We start from the raw sequence: 27,054 nt of genomic DNA, 5'->3' as shown, positions 1-27,054 counted from the left end.
AGGGGCAGCTCCGGACTGAGGGGCAGACCAGGACTGAGGGGTAGCCCAGGACTGAAGGGTAGCCCAGGACTGAGGGGTAGCCCAGGACTGAGGGGTAGCCCAGGACTGAGGGGTAGCTCAGGACTGAGAGGTAGCTCAGGACTGAGAGGTAGCTCAGGCTGGTTGACGGCTCTGGCAGCTTCTGGCTGACTGGCGGCTCTGGCGGCTCCTTGCAGACTGGCGACTCTGGCGGCTCCTTGCAGACTGGCGACTCTGGCGGCTCCTTGCAGACTAGCGACTCTGGCGGCTCTGGACAGACGAGAGACTCCTGCAGCTCTGGACAGACGGGAGACTCCTGCAGCTCTGGACAGGCGGGAGACTCTAGCAGCTCTGGACAGGCGGGAGACTCTAGCAGCTCTGGACAGGCAGGAGACTCTAGCAGCTCTGGACAGGCGGGAGACTCAAGTAGCTCTGGACATGCGGGATACTCTAGCAGCTCTGGATAGGCGGGAGACTCTAGCAGCTCTGGACAGGCAGGAGACTCTAGCAGCTCTGGACAGGCGAGGCGCACTGTAGGCCTGGTACATGGTGCCGGCACTGATGGTACTGGGCCGAGGACACGCACCTCAGGGCGAGTGCGGGGAGGAGAAACAGGGAGTACTGGGCTCTGGACACGCACAGGAAGCCTGGTGCGAGGGGCTGCCACCGGAGGGCTGGTGCGTGTAGGTGGCACTGGATAGACCGGACCGTGCAGGTGCACTGGAGCTCTTGAGCACCGAGCCTGCCCAACCTTACCTGGCTCGATGCCCACTCTAGCCCGGCCGATACGAGGAGCTGGTATGTACTGCACCGGGCTATGCACCCGCACTGAAGACACCGTGCGCTCCACAGCATAACACGGTGCCTGCCTAGTCCCTCTCGCTCTCCGGTAAGCACAGGAATTGGCGCAGGTCTCCTACCTGGCTTCGCCATACTCCCTGTGTGCCCCCCCCCAATACATTTTTGGGGCTGACTCTCGGGCTTCCAGCCCTGCTTCCATGCTGCCTCTTCAAACCTGGACAGGTCCAGAGCTGCTAGAGTCTCCCGCCTGTCCAGAGCTGCTAGAGTCTCTCGTCTGTCCAGAGCTGCAGGAGTCTCTCGTCTGTCCAGAGCCGCCAGAGTCGCCAGTCTGCAAGGAGCCGCCAGAGTCGCCAGTCTGCAAGGAGCCTCGCCTGTCCATAAATCCCCCATGTCACACCCTGACCTAACCAAAATAATAAAGAAAACAAAGATAACTAAGGCCAGGGTGTGACAGTCAACATCATCATCAGTTAGAACTCTAATAAATGTTTACTTGTTGAAGACTAATCTTGGTTAACCCAGAGCTAAAATCTTGCGTAATTTGGTCAGATGCACAGTTTGTGTTTAGTCTGTCCACAAGAGATTAGTTGAAGGCCAAGAGTTTAACATGGCCAGGGTGCTAGTTGAGTGTATAAACTCTCATATTTAACTACAGTGCATTTGGAAAGTATTCAGAACCCTTGACATTTTCCACATGTTGTTACGTTACAGCCTTATTCTAAAACATATTAATAAAACATTTTCCCTCATCAATCTACACACAATACCCATAGCGAAAAAATAACAAACAGAAATTCAGTATTCAGATCTTTTACTATGAAACTCAAAATTGAGCTCAGGTGCGTCCTGTTCCATTGATCATCCTTGAGATGTTTCTACAACTTGATTGGAGTCCATCTATGGTAAATTTAATTGATTGGACATGATTTGGAAAGGCACACACCTGTCTTTATAAGGGCTCACAATTGACAGTGTATGTCAGAGCAAAAACCAAGACATGAGGTTTAAGGAATTGTCCGTAGAGCTCCGAGACAGGATTGTGTCGAGGCACAAAAAAAAATACCAAAAAATGTCTGCAGCATTGAAGATCCCCAAGAACACAGTGGCCTCCATCATTCTTAAAATGGAAGAAGTTTGGATCCACCAAGACTCTTCATAGAGCTGGTAGCCCAGCCAAACTAAGCAATCGAGTGAAAGGACCTTGGTTAGGGAGGTGACCAAGAACCTGATGGTCACTCTGACAGAGCTCCAGAGTTCCTCTGTGGAGATGGGAGAACCTTTGAGAAGGACAACCACCTCTGCAGCACTCCATCAATCAGGCCTTTATGGTAGAGTGGCCAGACGGAAGCTACTCCTCAGTAAAAGGCACATGACAACCCGCTTGGAGTTTGCCAAAAGGCACCTAAAGAACTCTCAGACCATGAGAAACAAGATTCTCTGGTCTGATGAAACCAAGATTGAACTCTTTGGACTGAATGCCAAGCGTCACATCTGGAGGAAACCTGGCACCATCCCTACGGTGAAGCATGGTGGTGGCAGCATCATGCTGTGGGGATGTTTTTCGGCGGCAGGGACTGGGAGACTGGTCCAGAACGAGGGAAAGATTAACGGTGCAAAGTACAGAGAGATCCTTGATGAAAACCTGCTCTAATATATATATATATATATATGTATTTTATACATTGTAGAAAAACAGTGAAGACATCAAACTATGAAATAACACATATGGAATCATGTAGTAACCCCAAAAGTGTTAAACAAATAATTTTTCTTTAAATAGCCACCCTTTGCCTTGATGACAGATTTGCACAATCTTGGCATTCTCTCAACATGCTTCACCTGGAATGCTTTTCTAACAGTCTTCCCACAAGAAGGACTTCCCACAAATGCTGAGGCCGGGTCATCTTATGCAGCACTCCATAACTCTCCTTCTTTGTCAAATAGTCCTACACAGCCTGGAGGTGTGTTGGGTCACTGTCCTGTTGAGAAACAAATGATAGTCCCACTAAGCCCAAACCAGATGGGATGGCGTATCGCTACAGAATGCTGTGGTAGCCATGCTGGTTAAGTGATGGAGTGCTGCATCAGATGACCTGGCCTCCACAATCACCTGACCTCAACCCAATTGAGATGGTTTGGTATGAGTTGGACCACAGAGTGAAGGAAAAGCAGCCAGCAAGTGCTCAGCATATATGGGAACTCCTTCAAGACTGTTGGAAAAGCATTCCAGGTGGATCTGGTTGAGAGAATGTCAAGAGTGGGCAAAGCTGTCATTAGGGCAAAGGGTGGCTACTTTGAAGAATCTCAAATCTCAAATCTATTTTGATTTGTTAACACTTTTTTGGTCACTACATGATTCCACATCTGTTATTTCATAGTTTTTATGTCTTCACTATTATTCTACAGTTTAGAAAATAGTAAAATGAAGAAAAACTATTTTGACTGGTACTGTAAGTAGTACTTTAAAGTATTTTTACTTATGTACTTTACACCACTGGATTTGATTTGATTTGAGTGTATATCTGGCCTTTGCCTGAGTCTTGTTTGTGTGTGCTGAGCGTGTTCCTCTAATTGACCTGAATACGAGCAGCCATCTGTTGGTCTGAAGGCTCTGTGCTGGACAGGGCTGGGCTATAGGCTGCCAGTCAGACTGTCTGGAGTATACAGGCAGATTAATCAGGCCAATTATCCTGTTAAGATGTAGGTGAACCACCGCGTGTGGCAGTGAAGATAGTAGAGTGTTAGTGTTAGTGTTTGTGGATGAGTACATGGTCAATTTTAAGGCTTGACAATCTGTAAAGTTGACAGCGGGAAATGAGAAATGCAGCAGGTGTCGTCTGAGCATAATGCAATGTATCACCAGTGTTGTTGGGGTTATTTCCATTTCAACTACAAAAGTTCACTAAATTAATCGTAATTCAATTCCTCAATTGAAAATCCATATTGATTAATTAAATTAAATTGCCTTTTCAATTTCTGATATGAACTTTCCAGAATTGACAGAATCTAAATGGAATTGATCCCAACCCTACAGCATGTAGTATAGCCTACAGAGAAAGAGACTGTGGAAAGGTTGGTGTGAGCCGAGAGAGAGAGAGAGAGAGAGAGAGAGATGTGTTAACACACTCCCCTGGAGTAAATCTCCCAATCTGATCAGTGTATGTGGTGAGGTGGATTTACTAACTGACCAACAGAACAGAAGCAGGACACACAGGTTCTCAGGTAAGGACACTTTGTTTCTGTTCAACAATGTGTAGATTATGACCATTCACGTTGGATTTATTGACTTTCATTCCAAGATGAATTAGATTATTTCAAGTTCAGTTTGACGTTAGATACAGGTGTATTTCTCTCCAACGTGATGCTTTCTATCCATTACTACAAGTGTGTCTATGGGTCTCTGTCATTACATTCTGACTGACCGAGGGGTCATCTACAAACTTTGTAAACCTGTCTAGTGAAATTCAACTCAATTGATATTAATTTGACCCATTTATCCGATATACTCTGGTTGTGCTGTGTAGAGGCCAGGATTGGGGTCAATTGTTCTTCAATCTAGATGACTGAAATCCACATTTGTTTTTAAATCCTCAATTAGATTGTAATTGACAACCCATCCCTGGAAATGATATTGTCATGCTTCGGTGGTCTCCTTCTGGCTTTGGTCAACTCTACTTAATTGCAAACGTAGCCACCATATGAGCAGATATTATGTTTTTGTTGGTCAGCCCTTTTCTAATTAGTGTTAAATGTGCCCGTCAGCTTTAAATGTATCTGTAATCACTGACTTCAATGCCCACTTTAACCATATGGTGCCCGTAGGCCTACTATAAAGTAAAGCCCCCCCCCCCCCCCCCCCCCCACACACACACACACACAGCAGAGGAAAACGTTCTTGTCTCTCGACTCTGTCACCCTAATAGGTATTTGTAATTAGGTTAATTGGAAGATCTGTGAAAGATAATAAAGGTAGGGCTAAAAAGGCCAAAGAATTGAGATTGGGTGAAACAGGGTTGTGTGGCTCGACAATCTGGCTCTCCTCTAAGCCAGTGTTTCCCAAACGCGGTCCTGGGGCCGCCCCTGGGTACATGTTTTGGTTTTTGTCCCAGCACTACACAGCGGATTCAAGTCACAAACTCATCTTCAAGCTTATATTATATTAGACATTATCTCTCTCTTTATGGCCATATGAATGATTGTCAGTTGAACTCTGCAGTTGAACTGAGTCAAACAATGTCTGGATTGGGAGCGACAGGTGGCCATCACGGTTTTAGCTGTAACCCCACGTGCCCATCTTTATTTACGGTACTGTAAAAATACATCCAATGGTGATTAGATGTGATTAGGAGTGTCTGATTGCTATGGTAGACCGTAAAACCACAATAGAAAACTGTCAATCGGGCTGATCATAGAAATAAGAGCAGCAGACGCTTGAACTTACATGACAAGGTGTGACTGATCATCAAGAGATTTCTTAAGCAGCCAGTATAAACAACATTATAATTTCAGAACATACTCTATTCTTAATAATGTGAAGGCTTAGATGCTCACTTTATTTCTTACTGATTTACTTATATTTTTGTGTTTTTGTTATAATGATCTGGTGTGTGTGCTATCGGTACTCTGTGATTTTGTTTTATTCCAGGCCAATCTCTTGATTAATCTCTCAAAAGCCAATTAATGCATCAACCCTGCAGATGGAATACTGCACTACAGTCAGGCACGTGCGTGTAAAAAAACAAAAAAAACAATGACTCTTGATTTGATTTAGTCTATTCTCTCTCTTGTAACTTCAAATGCAACGAATTGCCTATCGGTTTACAATGAGTACCGCCAGTAGTAGGTTAGTAGCACGTGTTGCCTCACGGTCAGGGACAGGGACAGGGAAGGGACAGGGTCAGGGACAGGGTCAGGGTCAGGGTCAGGGTCAGGGTCAGGGTCAGGGTCAGGGTCAGGGACAGGGACAGGGTCAGGGACAGGGTCAGGGGCAGGGACAGGGACAGGGACAGGGACAGGGACAGGGACAGGGACAGGGACAGGGACAGGGACAGGGACAGGGAAGGGACAGGGTCGGGGTCGGGGTCAGGGTCAGGGTCAGGGTCAGGGTCAGGGTCAGGGTCAGGGACAGGGTCAGGGACAGGGACAGGGAAGGGGGCGACTGCAGTTTGATTGTTTGTTAGCAGAACAAATTCAAGTAAAGACTAGCTTGTTTTGACAGCATAGCCTAGCTAACTAGCTGATCCATCTAGTCTACATCAGCGATTATCAGATACTGATAGACCGCGGTAGTGGTTCTAGCAAGATAATTAACTAACTTTCTTTCATCTTTGAGCTGGCTTAGTCTACAATGTATGATGAGTGAGTGTGTTGTGGTAGAAAAGTAAAGCCTATGTTTAAACAAATCATGGAGAATTTGGCTACAGGAGCAGTAGAAAAATATAAATGGAATGACGGTCATTTTGGAAGGGGGCACCCTTTTTCTCACTTTGAGACCACCAAAGATCTGTGTAAGGCCATGCCTAGAGTACAGTACTGGCTTCCATACCTACAACTGCAGCCTTGTAGTCTTCCAAACAGCATCCACAGCAATAGAAGGGGAACTACCGGTCCCTGCTACTTCGTGTGCTGTCCTAGACCAAAAGTTACTCAGCTGCATTCTAAACCTCATACTTTTCTTGCAGGTGCTTTCCACAACAGCTCTGGTTCTCCCACACCATAAAATAAGAAACTTTCAGAGGTATCAGACCACAGAGCTATTGGAATATAGCTTTTCTGGGACATGCTGCTTTTAATTCAAAAGAGTTAAACTTACTCACATCAGAAAGGTTGAAGTCTATTTCTTCAACCTCAAACCATACTCAAAGAGTGCTGAAAATGGGACACAAGTGCATCTCTAAACCCTCGTCGTTACAAACACTCATCCTCTCCACCATCCTCCTCTTCATCTCCCCTACCTCTGCCATGCCAGGGCCTGACTATGGAGGCCACCCGCGATTCATCTGCATTCCCGTCCCTGCCGATACCGACCCTGCCTGCTTCCCCTCTGGGGGGCCAGTCATGGGGCCTAGCGGGGCAGGGCACCACACTCCTCCTGTAGGGTCCCCGAACAATAATGGCTGGTGGGGAATGACAGAGGAGGCTAAAACCAGTATTTTACACCTGAGAGAGAGCCTGGTGCAGCAGAAAGAGACCATCCTGGATATGAGAGAGACCATCAGGGAGCTAACCGCCAAGCTCACCCTGTGTGAGGGCTCTGGGCCAGGCATCGTGGCTCACAACGACCACCATGAACCTCCATCTCATCACGGAGGGGCTGTCAGCCATCTGCCTTACGCTGACAACGGTCTCCATGACAACCAGCAGGGTCACCATGGAAACAACAACCATGCTTTGGATGCAGCCGGACACTACCCTGGGAATGGGGGGCATCGTTCGGACAGTGGGCATAACAACAGGGGGCAGGATAAACACGCAACACCAGAGGATATGATATCATCAAAATCGCCGGAAGAACTGGGCAGGATGCTGCAGGCCCTTAAAGAGAGAATGGATAACCTGCAGGTGAGAGAAAGTTCCGTTTAGTACAGAAAAGAGATAATGGAGATAGGATGGGGTCATGAGGAAAGAGATAAAAGAATGACAGAGGGATGAGAGACAGAGACTAAAATCAGGATTAAGGGATTACTTTAAATTGTAAAAAGCGTCTGCTAAATGGCAGATTACTATATTATAATGCGCGAGAGAGAGGGAGAGAGAAAAGAAGAGGGGTGTAATGTGTTTCCACGTGTCACTTCCTTGTCTTGTCTCAGGTCAGGTGATGCACATGCCATTGGATTGTTTGGTCAAATAAACAACTCAAGCTGAATAAGAGCTCGGGATATTTACATCTGTTAATCAGTTAATCACATGAAAGTACCACCCTGCCATGCGAGACACCATCTGCCACAGGCAGACAGAGTTCTACATCTTGTTTCCTGGCATCAAAATCCTTTATTTGTAAAAACAATCAAGGATCACCATTGTCCCTTTCCTCTGCTACACTGCCAGCCCTGTCTGACTGTCTGGAGCAGAACAGTCTTGGCACAGAGAGAGACTAGCATCCCTGGCATAACCGGTCCTGGCCTGACATTGAAGTTGCTTTAGGGGTTGGATGATCACCCTGTCTAAGTCAAAATGGGCACACTAGACAAGGTTATTGAGCACTGGTTTAAATGGATTCTGCTCGAGTACACTTGGTAGGGTTTGGTATGGCTGGGTGGGTGGGTTTGAGATGAGCAGGACAGAGCTAGCTGGGTGAGTTTAAGATTGGTAGAGAGAGTTAGGTTAGCTTGGTAGATGGGTCAAATGATTGGAGCTGGATGGAGCTGGGCAGGGCACATCATTCCTACCTGTTTTCTCTCTCTTGCTTTCTCTCGTAATTCAGGCTTTGTCGTCCAGGTTTGTGGCCTGATTATGAGGCTGTAAGTGGAGATCATGATAATTGACACTGATCTCCGATCTGTACCCTCTGCTGTCCGTGCCATCTGCCTATCATCACTGTCCCACAGAGAGACCACCAGTCAACGATGTAGAAACTCACATATCTCTCAATCTGTTTCTCAATCTCAACCATAATAAAAAAAAGAATGTACGTACTGTAGTCAACAGTAAAGAAGGGTAGTGTTTGTGTCTCCCTCCCCAGCAGTCAAGGAACACCTCCACCACCTACTCCAGCTCTCTGAAGGAGCTCCTCCAGAGGAAGATCAGTGCTCTGGAGCAGCAGATGCACCACACCGCTGCTGCCCTCAGCAGCAGCCCCAATCACCATGACAACAGCGATCACCATGATGACGGGCACCATGAAGACCACGACGATGACGGGCATCACGATGACAGTCACCATGATGACCACCCCGATGATCACCATGACGATGGGCAACACGACAACGAGGCAGATAGCCATGGTTACCTGCAGAGAACGGGTTATCACATACCAGGGCCCAGGGCTGGCCTGCACTCCAACAACAAATTGGACTCTCTACTGAATAACCTGCACCACACAGGTACCAACAGCAGGAAGAAGACCAAGAACCCTGATGCCTTCCAGATCGGTTTCCCCATGAGAACCAACTACATGCACGGGAAGGTGAAGACGACCCTCCTCCACGAGATCTTTGCCCTCACCCTGTGTCTGTGGATAAAGGGGGGCGCAGGCCCCGGGCTGGGGACCCCCTTCTCCTACTCTGTACCAGGACAGGCCAACGAACTGGTGCTGATCGAGTGGGGCAACAACCCCATGGAGCTGTTGGTGGATGACAAGGTGAGATGAGGAGAGAGAGCGTTGAGTGGAGAGTGGCCATGTCTGAATACCCATCCTAGTGTATTACATACCTAAACTGCATACTTATTTCGGTGTTTGGTCTAGTGGAATTCACTCGCCTTTTCATCTTTTCCAACGTGTTTGACAACAGCTGATAATCAGAGAAATTTACTTGCTGTACCAAAATTAACGAATTGTGGGAGTCTATTTTTGAAATGTCAGTCTATTTATAAAACGATTTTTTTCTGCATACTATTTACACTGAACAAAAGTATAAATGAAACGTGTAAAGTGTTGGTCCCATGTTTCATGAGCTGACATAAAAGATACCCATACATTTTCCTTACTCACAAAAAGCTTATTTCTCTCAACTTTTGTGCAGAAATTTGTTTACATCCTTTAGTGAGAATTTTTCCTTTGCCAAGATCATCCATCCACCTGACAGGTGTAGCTTAACAAGAAGCTGATTAAACAGCATGATCATTACACTGGTGCACCTTGTGCTAGGGAAAATAAAAGGCCACTCTAAAATGTGCAGTTTTGTCACACATCACAATGCCACAGATGTCTCAAGTTTAGAGGGAGCATGCAATTGACTGCAGGATAGTTCACCTGAGCTGTTGCCACCTCCAACATTGTTTTAAAGAATTTGGCAGTACCTCCAACCGGCCTCACAACCACAGACCACATGTATGGCATCGTGTGGGCGAGCGGTTTACTGATGTCAACGTTGTGAACAGAGTACCCCATGGTGGTGGTGGGGTCATGGTATGGGCAGGCAGAAGCTACAGACAACAAACAAACACACAACAGCATGTTCCAGTTCCTGCCAATATTCAACAACTTCGCACAGCCATTGAAGAGGAGTGGGACAACATTCCACAAGGCCACAATCAACTGTCTGATCAACTCTATGCGAAGGAGATGTGTCGCACTGGATGAGGCAAATGGTGGTCACACCAGATACTGACTGGTTTTCTGATCCAAGCCCCTACCTTTATTTTAAGGTATCTGTGACCAACAGATGCATATCTGTATTCCCAGTCATGTGAAATCCATAGATTAGGGCCGAATGAATTCATTTCAATTGACTGATTTCCTTACATGAACTGTAACTCAGTAAAATATTTGAAATTGTTGCATGTTGTGTTTATATTTTTGTTCAGTATAGTACGCTAGAATGGGTATTCGGACATGGGCAGAGTGGATGCTATATAACTCTCTTGGCTTTAACACTTCAGCTGTGAGGATAAAAACCACGTAAGCCACGTCTCTGTAGCCAAAGGTTTAGCCCAGAAGGCCTGTTGGACTCAGTAGCTCAGAAGCTCAGTATATAATAACTAGGCTACACTGAAGAGCATTGTAACTCCGAAGGTTAACCGAATGGACTTTCTGACACCAGTGATCCGTCTTAATGGTGTGACGATGACGTCAGAGAGCAGCTTACTTAGACAGCAGGTGGAGACAGTCTCAGACAGAGGGTGAATTACACCATGATTTTTGTGGGTCTCTATCGATTTCAATTTTTTTATGGGACTAATAATAAAGACATTATTTAAACTGTAAAAAATGTATTACCTTTTAATGTGACATTAACACAACCAGTCATGATATTTTCATCTGATTGTCAAACAAATCACTTCAAAATGTAGGCTACCTATGCGCGTTCATCCACTTTAAAATAATTGCAGCATGGGCCTCCCGGGTGGCGCAGTGGTTAAGGGCGCTGTACTGCAGCGCCAGCTGTGCCATCAGAGACTCTGGGTTCGCGCCCAGGCTCTGTTGTAACCGGCCGCGACCGGGAGGTCCATGGGGTGACGCACAATTGGCCTAGCGTCGTCCGGGTTAGGGAGGGCTTGGTCGGACGGTAGGGATGTCCTTTTCTCATTGCACACCAGCGACTCCTGTGGCGGGCCGGGCGCAGTGCGCGCTAGCCAAGGTTGCCAGGTGCATGGTGTTTCCGCCGACACACAGCGCACATCCAGCCGGGTTGGAGCAGTGTGGCTAGGTTGGGTTGTGTATCGGAGGACGCATGACTTTCAACGTTTGTCTCTCCCGAGCCCGTACGGGAGTTGTAGTGATGAGACAAGATAGTAGCTACTACAACAATTGGACACCACGAAATTGGGGGTAAAAAATTCAAAAAAAATTAAAATTAAAATAATTCCAGCATCCAAACTGCATGTACAGTTGAAGTCAGAAGTTTACATACACCTTAGCCAAATGCATTTAAGTTAAGTTTTTCACAATTCCTAACATTTAATCCTAATAAAAATTCCATGTCTTAGGTCAGTTAGGATCACTACTTTATTTTAAGAATGTGAAATGTCAGAATAATAGTAGAGAGTGATTTATTTCAGCTTTTATTTCTTTCATCACATTCCCAGTGGGTCAGAAGTTTACATACACTCAATTAGTATTTGGTAGCATTGCCTTTAAATTGTTTAACTTGGGTCAAACGTTTTGGGTAGCCTTCCACAAGTTTCCCACAATAGGTTGGGTGAATTTTGACCCATTCCTCCTGACAGAGCTGGTGTAACTGAGTCAGCTTTGTAGGCCTCCTTGCTCGCACATGCTTTTTCAGTTCTGCCCACACATTTTCTATGGGTTTGACGTCAGGGCTTTGTGATGGCCACTCCAACACCTTGACTTTGTTGTCATTAAGCCATTTTGCCACAACGTTGGAAGTATGCTTGGGGTCGTTGTTCATTTGGAAGACCCATTTGCGACTAAGCTTTAACTTCCTGACTGATGTCTTGAGATGTTGCTTCAATAATATATCCACATAATTTCCCTTTCTCATGATGCCATCTATTTTGTGAAGTGCACCAGTCCCTCCTGCAGCAAAGCACCCCCACAACATGATGCTGCCACCCCCGTGCTTCACAGTTGGAATGGTGTTCTTCAGCTTGCAAGCATCCAACTTTTTCCTCCAAACATAACAATGGTCATTATGGCCAAACAGTTCTATTTTTGTTTCATCAGACCAGAGGACATTTCTCCCCCCCAAAACATTACTTGTGTCATGCACAAAGTAGATGTTCTAACTGACTTGCCAAAAGTATAGTTTGTTAACAAGAAATTTGTTGAGCGGTTGAAAACCACATTTTAATGACTAAACTTCCGATTTCAACCGTATACTTGTGCCATTTGATGAATGGAAATAGACATGTGTTACAAAACACCAAGAAGTGTGCCTATTGAAATTCAGCCATTGCCATTGATTAGGCCTACATTAATTGATGCTTCTTGCTGACAAATGGACCTTTTTTGTAGCCTGAAAAGTGTGGACACCTGATAAACAGGATGGTCTGGTCATCCTAACACACAGTGAACTTACCAGACTAGGCTACAATGTGTAAGCCTATTACCATGAACTTCAAATAGATCTACTGGTAGACAGTTATGTGGTGTTTTATCTTTATTGCCAGTTGTTTTTACCTTCCAGTAGGCTTACATCACTTCTGTTAGCCTACCTTTTACCTTCCAGTAGGCTTACATCACTTCTGTTAGCCTACCTTTTACCTTCCAGTAGGCTTACATCACTTCTGTTAGCCTACCTTTTACCTTCCAGTAGGCTTACATCACTTCTGTTAGCCTACCTTTTACCTTCCAGTAGGCTTACATCACTTCTGTTAGCCTACCTTTTACCTTCCAGTAGGCTTACATCACTTCTGTTAGCCTACCCTCTCAGCAGAGGCAATTTTACACACATGAACACACACAGAACCGGTAGCCTACATCCAATATAATACATGAGTTAAATAAATCAAAACATGTTTTCCACCCTTGTTCATGAGTTAGTCCATAGTTAATGAGTTAATGCTTGGAGTCTTCACAGATCGTGTGACATAAAACACTTCCTTTCTGTCTTTACATTGATGAAATTGATGACAGTGTTATTTATCATTATTAAGCATTTAACAATTGAATTAGAACATTGAACGTTAATCATTTATCCTCTTCTAACCAAAGAGTCACCTTGTAGGCCTACTGTCATTAACGTATAGGCTACTTGTTGGATGGATTGGATGCACATTGGTGTCTAGCTGGATACTAGTTGTCTAGTAATATTGTCTACCATCATCAGCTGATCCAGGAAAGAAAACAAATATTAATAGAAAATAATAAAGCGAAATAAATGGTCTACTACTTTTGGCCACAGATGGCACAGAGAAACCGAGGTCAAGACAGTTTCAAGTTGGGTATTCAACGGATGTTCATGCTTTCAAACCTCAATAGCTTTCAAACCACTTGAGCCACAGACTCCAAATAAGTATCATGATGTTGGAAAAATTGCGTACAATATTGCACGTCTTATTTTCACGATTTGGATATTCATTTGCTTTCCAAAGCTCATAAACATGGCGATGTGAGCAGCATTTTGAATTCCTAGTTGAATTAGTTAGGGAGCGTAAACAAAGTACAAACTTTTTTCAGAGGCCAGACACAGAGTGTGTTAGAGCCCAGGCAGGAAGGTAGAAGGTGTAAGACATCAACATGGGGCTCTGGATAGGTAGGGGGCTAGGTGGTGGTCGCCCATCCGGCCGGGCTTGTCCTCTGGTGGGACTGTGAGTCAGGTTGGGTCTCGCTGTGGAAGTCAAAGGGTTACCAGGTGCACGAGGAGGCCTCCATCAATGCGGGGGGCACTCAGAGTCCGAGCAGGGGCAGCTGGACTCGGGGGCCATGGAGGTTGGATTGGAGACTTAGTCTCTGAGTGGAAAAAAGCGGGCGGGTTACCAGGTGCACATGGTCCCTGACAGCGGGAATATAGACGTCTTAGTGTCTGGGGAGGGGTGCTTAAGTGTGGGTGTCCCGGTTCGCCTGGTGGGCAAGGTTATGGAGATGCTGAGCCCCTGCCGGGACGAGGTGATGGGTGATGCCCAGTGAGAGGGGTGTTGGCCGGGTAGTGAGAGTAGGTATGGCGGCCTGGAGATCTGTGGTTCCAGGGAGTAAGCTATACACTCTCAGACCCAGGGAGAGGGCAGGCAGGCGGGCAGGGAGTGTAGGCCTAGAAGCCTGGAGTCAGAGGTCACCAGATCAATGGGGGCCTGCCTGGAGGTCAGGAAGGCCCCAGGGAGAAGGACCAAGTGAATAGGTGTGAGTGACACTGTCCTTCTGGGGAGCAGAGCAGACAATTAATGTAAAATCGTGTGAGATGAAAATGGACAAATGAAAGGGTGTGCCATGTATAAGGCTAGTCAGTGGATATTCTGAAAGTAGTTTGAGGGTTGTAGGTCACATGGCCAAGGAGCTATTGAAATTAGAAAGTTTGAAACATTCATTTCAAATCACCTGAGATGAAAAGTGACCAACTAAAGAGTGTGCAATATTGAAGGGTAGTCAGTGGACATTATGAATCTTGTTTGAGTCCAGTAGGTCACATGACCAAGGAGCTATTGACATTTTAAATGTACTTTTTTTTTATATAAAACTGTGTGAGATGGAAATGGACAAACTAAAGGGTGTGCAATGTGTAGGCCCACTGAGTGTACATTCTGAACCTTGTTTGAGTCCAGTAAGTCACATGACTTAGGAGCTATTGAAATTAGAAACATTGAAAAACATTGAAAATTACTGTAAAATCGTTAGATTAAAATGGACAAACGAAAGTGCTACATATAAGGCTACTCAGTGGATATTCTGACAGCAGTTTGAGGGTCGTAGGTCACATGACCAAGGAGCTATTGACATTTGAACGTTTGAAAAATGTATGTCAAATTGTTTGACATGAAAATGGACAAACAAAAGGGTGTGCCATATATAAAGCTAGTGACTGGATGTTCTGAAAGTAGTTTGAGGGTTGTAGGTCACATGACCAAGGAGCTATTGAAATTAGAAACATTGAAAAACATTGAAAATATGTGTAAAATTCTGTGAGATGAAAATGGACAAACAAAAGGTTGTGCTACATATAAGGCTATTCGGTGGATATTCTGAAAGTAGTTTGAGGGTTGTAGGTCATGAGACTAAGAGAAGCTATTGAAATTTGAATCTTTAAAATATTATTGTAAAATCTCATGAGATGCAAATGGACAAACAAAAGGGTGTGCAATGTGTAGGCCCACTGAGTGTACATTATAAACCTTGTTTGAGGTTAAAATAAATAAATCATTTAAAATAGTGTAAAAAAAGTGTGTGCAATGTGCGTCTATAGCATGGAGTTAGCTACAACTCGTTTTGAAAGTTTTAGGAGAAATGCTTAAAGAGCTATTGGCATTTAAAAAATGTGATTTGTCACTATGTTGACGGTCCCTAACTGCTGTTGGTGGACGTAAGGAAATATCCAACATGAATCTGCTTTTACCTCGGTCACAGAGAACACCAGTACCCACACGCACCTGAAAAACAACTAATGAGTGCTCTAAACAGGTGACTGACAAACGCAAACAATGATAAATCAAAGAATAAGTCTAACGATTGGAATAAAGGCCATTTTTTAAATCAAGAACACATGGCAAACAAATGGCAAAAATTAGGAAGCACAAAGGAAAATCTATGTGTAAAGGAACTTAGGCCGAAATTCAGCACTACTGAGTGGACAGTGCTGGCACATATAAATAAATGGTTTAAACAATGACAGAGAGGTGGGGGTATTTGTTTCATTTGGAAGCATTTATTTACATATTTACCACTGTAAAACATATTTACCACTACATTTTAAACAAACAGGAGAGTAGTTAATTTGCATAATTTAGAGACCCCCCCCCCCAGTAATTCACTGAGTATATACCCAGTAAATACTACGGAGTTACTACTCAGCAATACTGCACAAGATCTACACAACCCTACTGGTTTTACTGTTTGATTGCTGTTGAGATGTGTAGTAAACCAGTAGTGATTCATGTAGTCATTTAAATGGTAATGAGTGACAAATTGGGACCGTTCATCAATGGTGAACAATGCATATTTCCTATTTAAACCACTACATAATTCTCCCTTAATAACTACTGTGTAACTACGGAACTTTTGGCTATGTACTACTTAAAACCTACACATACCTACACAATTCCTACATGTTCACTATTGAATTACTACACAAAGCCTACTTCTGTATGCCTACTCAATCCCTATTGAATTTCTATTGCCATTTGTGCATGTAGTGTCACCACTGATCACTACTGAATTTCTCCTGATCCTTTTTCATTTCCTAATAAGTTATATAAACGACTAAACAACGACATGAAAATATTCATAAAACTTAAAGGAACTGGTGTCAGCATAAGAGCTAACTATGAAAGACAGGACGACGAAGGATGGGAGAGGATTACATTCAGGATGGGCAAAAACAGTAGCTACCTAACAACAGCCAACTACTTCCTGTCTTGTCTTTTGTGGTCACGAAAAGCCGGTGTTGTCTGCCTGTAGTATGACCACTTATTTACTACCAACATCAAGTAGTAAAACCTCTACTTGATTACTATTGACAAGCCTGTGTAGTAAAGCTGTAGTGTTTCAACTACTTATTTACTACCAAGTCATCAAGTAGTACAAATCTTTACCTGTTTACTACTGGAAACACACAAGTTATCTCCTTGTGCTGTCAACTTGGTGGTACTCAATCCCTACTCTCCTCCCTTCCCCCCAGGCAGTGACTCTGCCCCTTTCTATCAGCGATGGAAAGTGGCATCATGTGTGTGTGACGTGGTCGACGAGGGACGGTGAGTGGGAGGCGTACCAGGACGGGGTGAAGAGGGGCTCTGGAGAGAACCTGTCCGCATGGCATCCCATCAAACCTGGAGGGGTCTTCATCCTCGGACAGGAACAGGTAATCTTCAAATTCTTTCAGTTGGTTATTGAGTGTCTACAAAAAGCTTCTGCATTACACAAGACAAGAAAAGTGCACACTAAGCCATTTTCCCTGCGACCTCACTCATTAACCCCTTGAGCAAAGCAGTTAACAACAACAACAAACTGCTCCCCGGGCGCCTATGCAGTGGACACCAATTGAGGCAGCCCACCGAGCTTCTCTGATTCAGTTGCTGAATGAAAATGAAAATGAAATACTTACACATAATATAATTTGTATCAGCTGCTCCAGTTTCAACTTCCACCTGACTGTGCTGCTGCTCCAGTTTCAACTGTTCTGCCTTATTATTATTCGACCATGCTGGTCATTTATGAACATTTGAACATCTTGGCCATGTTCTGTTATAATCTCCACCCGGCACAGCCAGAAGAGGACTGGCCACCCCACATAGCCTGGTTCCTCTCTAGGTTTCTTCCTAGGTATTGGCCTTTCTAGGGAGTTTTTCCTAGCCACCGTGCTTCTACACCTGCATTGCTTGCTGTTTGGGGTTTTAGGCTGGGTTTCTGTACAGCACTTTGAGATATCAGCTGATGTACGAAGGGCTATATAAATAAATTTGATTTGATTTGATTTGATTCAGAGAGGTTAGGTTAAATGGGGAAGCCACATTTCTGTTGAATGTGGGTCTTTTAATAATGTAAATGTAACTAACTAGGAAATCGGGGCACCAAGGAAAATATTCAGATTACAAAGTTATATTTATCCTAATATAACTTTCAGATATTTTAATATCTGATCAATTAGTATTCTAATTAATGAATTATTCTTTACCTCACGTTAGTCTCATTCCAAACATCGTAAATTGTTGGCTATCTGCACGATCCCAGTCTTCACTATGAGTCATCCATACATCAAGTGTCTCAATCATTTATTTATTAACTAACTAAATAATCAAAGAAATGCATACACAAACAAACAAGTAGATATGGTTACAAGGAAATGATAGGGAATGTGACCTAGTGGGCTAAACCGGTATCGCGGTTTGATGGACAAAAGGGAAGTGGGGGTCAACTGAGATAAAAGACACTACAAAGTTGATAATTATAACAATTGAAATGCCAATCCTTTGCACATGAACGCTCACTCATTCGGGAATAATTGCAATCAATATATATATTTACACTCAGTGTGTCGTCGTGATCTCTGTTGGAAAGTTTGTTTCTGTTGGAAAGTTTGTCCGCCCTCGCTCTCTCTGCTGTGGTTAGAATGTTCAGAGTAACATTCAGCAATGTTGTAATAGAATAGATGTTTCTGCGGTTGTCGGTCCTCGCATTCACGGGTACATCATTTCTAGCTGCTGACTACTAATTAGTATCGAAGAGTAACTCTTATTCTGCCGGATCGATAGTCTCAGAGTTTAACCACGTGGTATGGTTAAAAGATTCAGCAATCTACTCAAACCTGAACTCCTTCTGTGATGAGGTACTAGTCTGGGCTCAAATCTTAGCCCGCTCATAATTGAGGTAAGCTTGGTCTGAAAATGATTCTCCAGGTGGGGATTATATTCGGAAGAGCAGAAAAAGGCTGTCCCATGATGCCAGATCAATGTCTGTGCTCATGGGGTGGGCCAATGTCTTAGTTAACTTTAAAGGGAATTGGGTTCCCTTTCATTAAACAGTTTAAAATCACATTACACAATTTCACAAATAGTTTAATCTTTACTCATTCATTTTATACAACAATTAGATGCAAGCCTCATAACTGAGACTCTTGTATAAACAGAGTTATGGTAATGTGGCTGTATTGTCTCTCATGAGTTTCACAATCATTAAACGAAATGGACCGGTCATAGCTGGATTCTTCCCCGACCGCATAGCTGGATTCTTCCCCGACCGCATAGCTGGATTCTTCCCCGACCGGTCATAGCTGGATTCTTCCCCGACCGCATAGCTGGATTCTTCCCCGACCGGTCATAGCTGGATTCTTCCCCGACCGCATAGCTGGATTCTTCCCCGACCGCGTAGCTGGATTCTTCCCCGACCGCGTAGCTGGATTCTTCCCCGACCGCATAGCTGGATTCTTCCCCGACCGCGTAGCTGGATTCTTCCCCGACCGCGTAGCTGGATTCTTCCCCGACCGCATAGCTGGATTCTTCCCCGACCGGTCATAGCTGGATTCTTCCCCGACCGCATAGCTGGATTCTTCCCCGACCGCGTAGCTGGATTCTTCCCCGACCGCATAGCTGGATTCTTCCCCGACCGCGTAGCTGGATTCTTCCCCGACCGCGTAGCTGGATTCTTCCTCGACCGCGTACACCTTCTCCAAAACATGTACATTGTTCAATTCTCAAGTTATATGCTGGAGAAGAGGTTCCTTTGTTCTCCTCTGAAAACTCACTCTCTCTTATACTCTGGCCATGAGGAGAGAACTCCTCAAGGAATTTATGACCTGCCTAACAGAGCCTGTTGGTAGGGGGTGAGGGAGAGAGGGGGATGGTGCAGAGAGAGGGGGATGGTGCAGAGAGAGGGGGATGGTACTCGCTATCCCCAAGAGGGCAACGTCATGGCAAATGCATTCAGTTGTGAAACTGACTAGGTATCCCCTTTCCCTTCCTTCCCTCCTCAGCCCTTATCCTAGTATAGCCTCCCTTTATGTATCACGCCACGGCTGTCTAGAATGCTATGTTTACACAGTCACACAATTCTGATCTTCTTATTTTTTACCACTAATTGTTTTTTTCACAATAATTGGGCAAAAGATCAGAATTGGGCCACCAGTGTAAACGCAGCCCAAGCAGAAGGACTGTTGTGCGTGCGCCCTTAACCAACCACAAAAGCAGTCACTTCACTAGCATGGGCTTTCTCTCAGAAACAGTGATCGTGTTTGCGGTCAGAGTAATTACTGTGTAATCCTAGCCTCTGACCTCTGAACCCTGACCTTGTCTCATTTAGAGCAGCAGATAGGTTTTGTCATATAATGAATGCTGACTACCACCTACCATACATACAGGAGGTTGGGGATGACAGGCTCATGGTAATGGCTGGAGTGGAATAGGTAAAAGGGTATCAAATACATCAAACACATGGTTTTCATTCAATTCCATTCCATTCGCTCCATTCCGGACATTATTATGAGTTGTCCTTCCCTCAGCAGCATCATGTGATCCAAAGCTAGCCACAAACAAACCCCATTGTTTAGTTTAAATGCATTTATGGCTCCTTTCTTAAGTACAAATCCTAACTTTAGAATGAGCCTAACATGACCTTATCTCTCTCCTCCAGGACACTCTGGGAGGTCGTTTCGACGCCACGCAGGCGTTTATGGGGGACATCTCTGACCTCCAAATGTGGGCTAATGTCCTCACGGCCCATGACATCTACAGCCTGGCCTCCTGCAACAGCCACCTCAGTGGGGACGTCATCACCTGGTCCGAGAACCTGGTGGAGCTCCACGGAGGGGTCACCAAGTACCCCTTCGACCCCTGTCACTAAGGACAACCAACTATTATGACATTACCAATGGATCCATATCACACACATACTTAAAAGTACTCCTATCGAAGAAGGATTGTTTTCCGATCCAGAGGGGGTATGAGATCACACAGGATAGAGAATCCACTCCACTTAATATTACCACCTGACTAAAACTATGCCTTCCTTTTAGTCTGAAAGACGGTAGACCCCCATTCCCAGAGACTGTGTTATGACTATTATGGAATTAAAATGTTTTGATAATGAAATGGACTATATATACAGTGCCTTCAGAAAGTATTCACACCCCTTGACTTATTCCATGTTTTGTTGTGTTACAGCCTGAACTCTAAATGTATTAAATTATAACAAACGTTCATCCATCTACACATAATACCTCATAATGACAAAGTGAAAACATGTTTTTAGAAATTTTTGCAAATGTATTGAAAATAAAATACATAAATAACCATTTACACAAGTATTCACACCCCTTAGTTAATTCTTTGTAGAAGCAACTTTGGCAATGATTACAGCTATGAGTCTTTCTGGGTAAGTCTCTAAGAGCTTTCCAGACCTGGATTGTGCAATATTTTACAATTCTTCAAGCTCTGTCAAATTGGTTGTTTATTATAGGCAACCATTTTCAGGTCTTACCATACATTTTCAAGTAGAGTTAAGTCAAAACCATAACTTGACCAGTCAGGAACATTCACATCTGGTTGGTAAGCAACTCCAGTGTAGATTTGGTCTTGTGTTTTAGGTTATTGTCCTGCTGAAATGTGAATTAATCTCCCAGTGTCTGTTGGAAAGCAGACTGAAACAGGTTTTCCTCGAGGGTTTTGCCTGTGCTTAGATCTATTCCATTTATTTTTAATCCTGAAAAACTCCCTAGTCCTGAACGATTACAAGCATACCCATAACACGATGCAGCCACCACTATGCTTGAAAATATGGAGAGTGGTACTCAGTAATGTGCTGTATTGGATTTGCTCCAAACATAACACTTTTTATTCAGGACAACAAGTGAATTGCTTTGCCACATTTTTTGCAGTATTACTTTAGTGCCTTGTTCCAAAGAGGATTCATGTTTTGGAATATTTTTATTCTCTACAGGCTTCCTTCTTTTCACTCTGTCAATTAGATTTGCATTGTGGTGTAACTACAATGTTGTTGATCAATTTTCTCCTGTCACAGCCAAATTCACTGCTTGACTGTGAGGGACCTTACAGATAATTGTTTGTGTCGGGAACAGAGATGAGGTAGTCATTCAAAAATAACATTAACACTTTTATTGCACACAATAAAGTCCATGCAACTTATGTGACTTTTTAAGCAAATTTGTACTCCTGAACTTATTTTAACTTGCCATAACAAAGGGGTTGACTATCTATTGACTTAAGACATTTCATTTTTTATTAATTTGACATTATTGGGTATTGTGTGTAGGCCAGTGACAAAAAATCTAAATGTAATAAATGTTTTATTCAGACTGTAACACAACAAATGTAGAATAAGTCAAGTGGTGTGAATACTTTCTGAAGGCTCTGTATATGTATCTATTTTTCTAGCTTCTATTTGACCCTTTATTAGTGTTACTAAAATGTTACTGCTGTTTTAATGTCACAACAAGGATAATATGACATATTGTCATATAGTTGATGAAGATCAATAGATATTGTTGTTACGGTACACAGCATCCTTATAGTGGGCCTGTATAATTGACTTTGAAAGTGGTTACATAGGTAGAAGGAGAGCGTGAGGTTGACCAATGGATTCTCTTTGAAAGAAGATTCCTTGAAACATACAGCTACTTTTTTTCTTCCTGTTGTCCTGTGAAATAGTACATTGAGTACATTTCCTTAAAGCCGGAGTCCTTAGTTGTTACATCCATTTTTGGACTTATAAATTAATGATATATACCCATTGATTCTTGAAGAATATAACTTAGAAATGAATCATGAGCTTAGTTCAAATGTCATACCATATCAGAACCCAAAATATAAGCTTGTTTTACTCCAATATTTGTAAACAATGTAAATGTAAACAAACACTGTATAGCCTCCAAACATGGGTAAAACTGATAATGTTGATATCATGGGTGGTCAGTCTTTGCATCCACAGCTCTGTCTATGAATTTAAGAGTGGTTACATTTCTCCAGGCCCATATCTCAGCTTTATACCAAAACAGAGGTGGGGTGACCTCTTTGTTATGGTTTCAATTCAGGATTCTAGCTTTGTGTTATTGTTTTGATTTCAGAAAAATGTTTCAATGATTTACCTGAGACATGAATTCCCAGCAAAGAAATTTGCTTTATGAGCCTTTATATGTATACTGAACAAAAATATAAATGCAACATGCAACAATTTCAAAGATTTTACTGAGTTACAGTGTATATAAGGAAATCAGTCAATTGAAAGAAATTCATTACGCCCTAATCTATGGATTTCACATGACTGAGCAGGGGCGCAGCCATGGGTGGGCCTAGGAGGGCATAGGCCACCCACTTGGGAGTCAGGTACACCCACTGGGGAGCCAAGCACAGACAATCAGAATTCGTTTTTTTTCCCACAAAAGGGCTTTATTACAGACAGAAATACTCCTCAGGCCTCAGCGGCTTATGGTAGAGAAACTAACATTCAATTCTCTGGCAACAGCTCTGTTGGACATTCATGCAGTCAGCATGCCAATTGCATGCTCCCTCAAAACTTGAGACATCTGTGGCATTGTGTTGTGACAAAACTGTACATTTTAGAGTGGCCTTCTTTTGTCCCCAGCACAAGCTGCACCTGTGTAATGATCATGCTGTTTAATCAGCTTCTTGATATGCCACACCTGTCAGGTGGATGGATTATCTTGGCAAAGGAGAAAAGCTCACTAACAGGGATGTAAAAAAATGTGTGTACAAAATTTGAGAGAAATAAGCTTTTTGTGCGTATCGAACATTTCTGGGATCTTTTATTTCAGCTCATGAAACATGGGACCATGCTTAGGGACTGTGACTTTGGGAAAGAGGTAATCTTAATGGGAGATTTTAACATTAATTATGAAGACAAGTTTAGTAGGAAAACCCTCAAACGGATCACTAATACCTTTGACCTTACACAGCTAGTTAAAGGGCCAACCAGGGTGACTTGTTGAATACCTAAGAATACATAAGAGTGAATTAAGCTATTTTGAAAACGCAATTAAGGGAATTAACTGGAATGATCGCTTGTCCGATACAGACGTGGAAGCTGATAGTCAAGTTTTTCTATCCACAATCCAGACTACAATAAATAGTTTGCTAAAGAAAATCAAATCCAAACCTGGCCAAAAGAGCACTCTTCCTTGGCTAAATGGAGAAATCTGGAAACTGATGAAAGAACGAGATTATGCTCTACAAATTGCCCTAAGATCCAAATTAGAGCATGACAGACGTAGGTTTACCATGTTGAGAAATAAGGTGATGAAAGAAATCAGACAGGCAAAGGCAAAAAAATGTATTAACATAATTGGTGAAGCAAAGAGAAATTCTAAACTGACCTGGGAGAATCTAAAAAAGTTAACAGGGAAAGACCATAGTAACACTGCAAAAAGACTAGAAATCATGGTGAATAACAATCTAACACAGGATGCAGTCGGAATAGCAATAGCCTTCAATTCCTACTTTATTGACTCTGTCAGGGTACTGACACAGAACCCCTCCACTGGTTTCTTGGGCTCAGTGCTAGTGAATGACGCTCAACCTGTCTTCATCATAAGGGAGGTTTCTGAGTCAAAGGTGAACAAGGTGATTAGCTCACTAAAGAACTCTAAAGCCAAAGATGTGTTTGGGCTGAACTCTACCTTTCTTAAAAACTACAAAGAGTCACTCATTGGCCCCATTACTAAGGTCACCAACACATCTATTGGTCTCGGGGTGTTTCCAAGGGTATGGAAGTCAGCCATAATAACGGCCATCTTTAAATCAGGCGACCCTGCTGACGTGAGTAACTATAGGCCCATTAGTATACTACCTGTGGTGTCAACAACTGATTGCCCACCTCAACAACAGCACCTTCATATTACACTCCATGCAGTTTGGCTTCAGAGCGAAACACTCCACAGAAACGGCCAACTGCTTTCTTCTGGAAAATGTGAAGTCCAAGATGGACAAAGGGGGCGTTGTTGGGGCTGTGTTTCTGGACCTAAGGAAGTCTTTTGATACTGTTAACTATGAGATTCTCATCACACAATTGTCCAAGTTCAACTTTTCCCCTGATGCCTTGAGATGAATGAAGGCAGAACTCCTTCAAGGTATGATTGTGCCCCAAGGGTCAATACTGGGGCCCCTCCTGTTCAGCCTGTATATTAATGATCTGCCTTCTGTCTGTACTGGGTCTGAAGTTCAAATGTATGCAGATGATACAGTGATATATGTGCATGCAAAGAGCAAACAACAAGCTGCACAAGAACTCACTACTGTAATGGTCCAGGTTACAAAGTGGCTCAGTGACTCGTGTTTGCATCTCAATGTGAAAAAACTGTGGGCCTCACAAAGAGGGCAACAGATGTTACTGAGCCAGATGTCTATGTGTCAGGGGGTAAGCTCCAGGTGGTATCTGATTTTAAGTACCTTTGCATCATACTCTCTTTTAAAAAGCATGTGAAAAAGGTCATTCAGATAACCAAATTCAACCTAGCTCATTTCCGATTTATATGAAATTGTTTGATTACAGAGGAAGTTTGCCTGTACTTCAAATCTATGATACTCCCCCACTTAACATACTGCTTGACTAGTTGGGCCCAAGCTTTCTGTACAACATTAAGACCTATTCAGTCAGTCTATAAACAGGCTCTCAAAGTGCTAGATAGGAAGCCCAATAGCCATCATCACTGTTATATCCTCAGAAAGCATGAGCTCCTGAGTTGGGAAAATCTTGTGCAATACACCGACGCATGTCTTGTATTCAAGAACCTAAATGGCCTGGCTCCCCCTCCACTCAATATTTTTGTTAAACAGAAAACCCAAACATATGGCAGCAGATCCACAAGGTCTGCCATGAGAGGTGACTGTATAGATCCCTTAAGGAAAAGCACCTTTAGTAAATCCGTTTTCTCTGTGAGAGCTTCTCATGTCTGGAATACACTGCCATCAGACACACATAACTGCACCACATATCACACTTTCACAAAATGCTTGAAGACATGGCTAAAGGTCAATCAGATTTGTGAACATGGTCCCTAGCTGTGTGTTGCCGCTTTCCATGTTGTCTGTTGTCTGTAGCTTGTGAGGTGTTGGAAACACTTTGTTGCTTTTATTTATTTTGTCTTGCTGCTTTTTGTTCTATGTTGCTCTGTCTGTTTGCTACGTCTTGCTTGTCCTATGTTGCTCTGTCTGTATGCTATGTCTTGCTTGTCCTATGTCTCTATTGTCTATATTGTAATTGTTTTTAATAACCTGCCCAGGGACTGCGGTTGAAAATTAGCCGTCTGGCTAAAACCGGCACTTTTACTGAAACGTTGATTAATCTGCACTGACCCTGTAAAAATAAAATAAACTCAAACTCAAACTCAAACACTTTACATGTTGAGTTCATATTTTTGTTAGTACACATACAACTCATTTTAAAGCTTGATTTAATGTATTATGAATCATGCTACTACGTAGGGGAGTGAAAATGTAAGGGAGTTACCCCACATTTCTCTTTATCTCTCTTTTTAATGTAGGAGTCAAGTTTCACCCCTAAACCAAGAATCAGACAAGCAACAGATTTACGATTTTATTCACAATGCACTTTGTATTTAGCAGGTAAGAAAGTTCCACTGAAATTGAGTTCTTGTTATTTACTGATATTGAACAAAAGTGTGTGTTTATTTGTACTACTTTATTTGTCAATGTATGTACCTTTTTATTTGAAATCGTGTTGTTGTTTGATGGCCAAATTTATAAAACATTTCTCAAATTCCTTTTTTATCCAAATGTTATATTAGGCTAATATAACATTTGCTGTAATAACATTGTGGCTTTGGAAATGTTTGATCTGGCTGTGTTTCTATCAGTAGACGTTGTCTGTGGATACTGCACACGTATCAGAAATGATTTGATACTATTTGTAAATAAAAACCTTGATGTGGCTGTTTGAATGTTTGTTTACTAATCCATTTATGTTCTTGAATCCCATTCTGACCTCAGACTGCACCTGACGTCTTGTTTGACCTGTCTGCTTCCCTCACTGCTGATAGCCTGCTACTAACACCCAGCACACACAATCAATCTCTCAGCAACCCAATGTGGCCACACTACAGTACCCACAGATCACCACATCAGGGCAGGTGGCGCTAGAGATGGGGTGGCCTATACCAGTGGAGGGCTGCTGAGGGGAGGTTGGCTCATATAATGGCTGGAACGGAGCGAATGGAATGGTATCAAACTATGTGTTTGATATATTTGATAGTAGTCTACTCATTCCGCTCCAGCCATTACCACGAGTCCGTCCTCCCAAATTAAGGTGCCACCAACCTCTTGTGTCCTATACCGTGGAGATTTGCTTGATTGACCTTGTTATCCATGCAGGCACTCACAGCTCAGGTGTGAACTTAGACCACACATTTAAGCCTTAAGATCTTGCTCCAGCTAATGCAGGTGTCAAACTCATTCCATGGAGGGCCTAATGTCTGTGGGTTTTTGTGAGGGGAAGTTCCTTACTAATTAGTGACCTTAATTCATCAATCAAGTACACGAGAGGAGTGA

General features: G+C 43.3%; 1 protein-coding gene across 2 annotated transcripts; it reads left to right on the top strand.

The window, feature by feature from the left end:
• The first annotated feature begins 3,819 nt into the window (after positions 1-3,819).
• LOC109884479 (neuronal pentraxin-2-like) lies at positions 3,820-22,993 on the top strand. Of its 2 annotated transcripts, none has more exons than XM_031837973.1 (5): positions 3,820-4,041; positions 6,501-7,380; positions 8,504-9,118; positions 16,707-16,886; positions 20,150-22,993. In XM_031837973.1, exons 2-5 carry the CDS (start codon positions 6,694-6,696, stop codon positions 20,357-20,359), a joined length of 1,692 nt encoding a protein of 563 aa, XP_031693833.1. In that variant the 5' UTR covers positions 3,820-4,041; positions 6,501-6,693; the 3' UTR covers positions 20,360-22,993. The 2 variants fall into 2 exon arrangements, with proteins under 2 accessions (XP_031693833.1, XP_031693832.1); XM_031837972.1 differs by having other exon boundaries at positions 8,501-9,118.
• Positions 22,994-27,054: the final 4,061 nt, after the last annotated feature.

This window comes from Oncorhynchus kisutch, linkage group LG2, assembly GCF_002021735.2.
Source record: "Oncorhynchus kisutch isolate 150728-3 linkage group LG2, Okis_V2, whole genome shotgun sequence".
Lineage (NCBI taxonomy): Eukaryota > Metazoa > Chordata > Actinopteri > Salmoniformes > Salmonidae > Oncorhynchus > Oncorhynchus kisutch.
The sequence above is the reverse complement of the archived record's forward strand: the minus strand, read 5'-3'. Positions and strand labels throughout refer to the sequence as shown.

Bases quoted from the DNA above. Each gene is read 5' to 3' on its own strand.
- LOC109884479 (XM_031837972.1), top strand. From the start codon at position 6,694: ATGGGACACAAGTGCATCTCTAAACCCTCGTCGTTACAAACACTCATC. The intron at 7,381-8,500 runs GTGAGAGAAAGT...CTCCCTCCCCAG, and splicing joins AGAGAATGGATAACCTGCAG to CAGTCAAGGAACACCTCCAC. The intron at 9,119-16,706 runs GTGAGATGAGGA...CCTTCCCCCCAG, and splicing joins AGCTGTTGGTGGATGACAAG to GCAGTGACTCTGCCCCTTTC.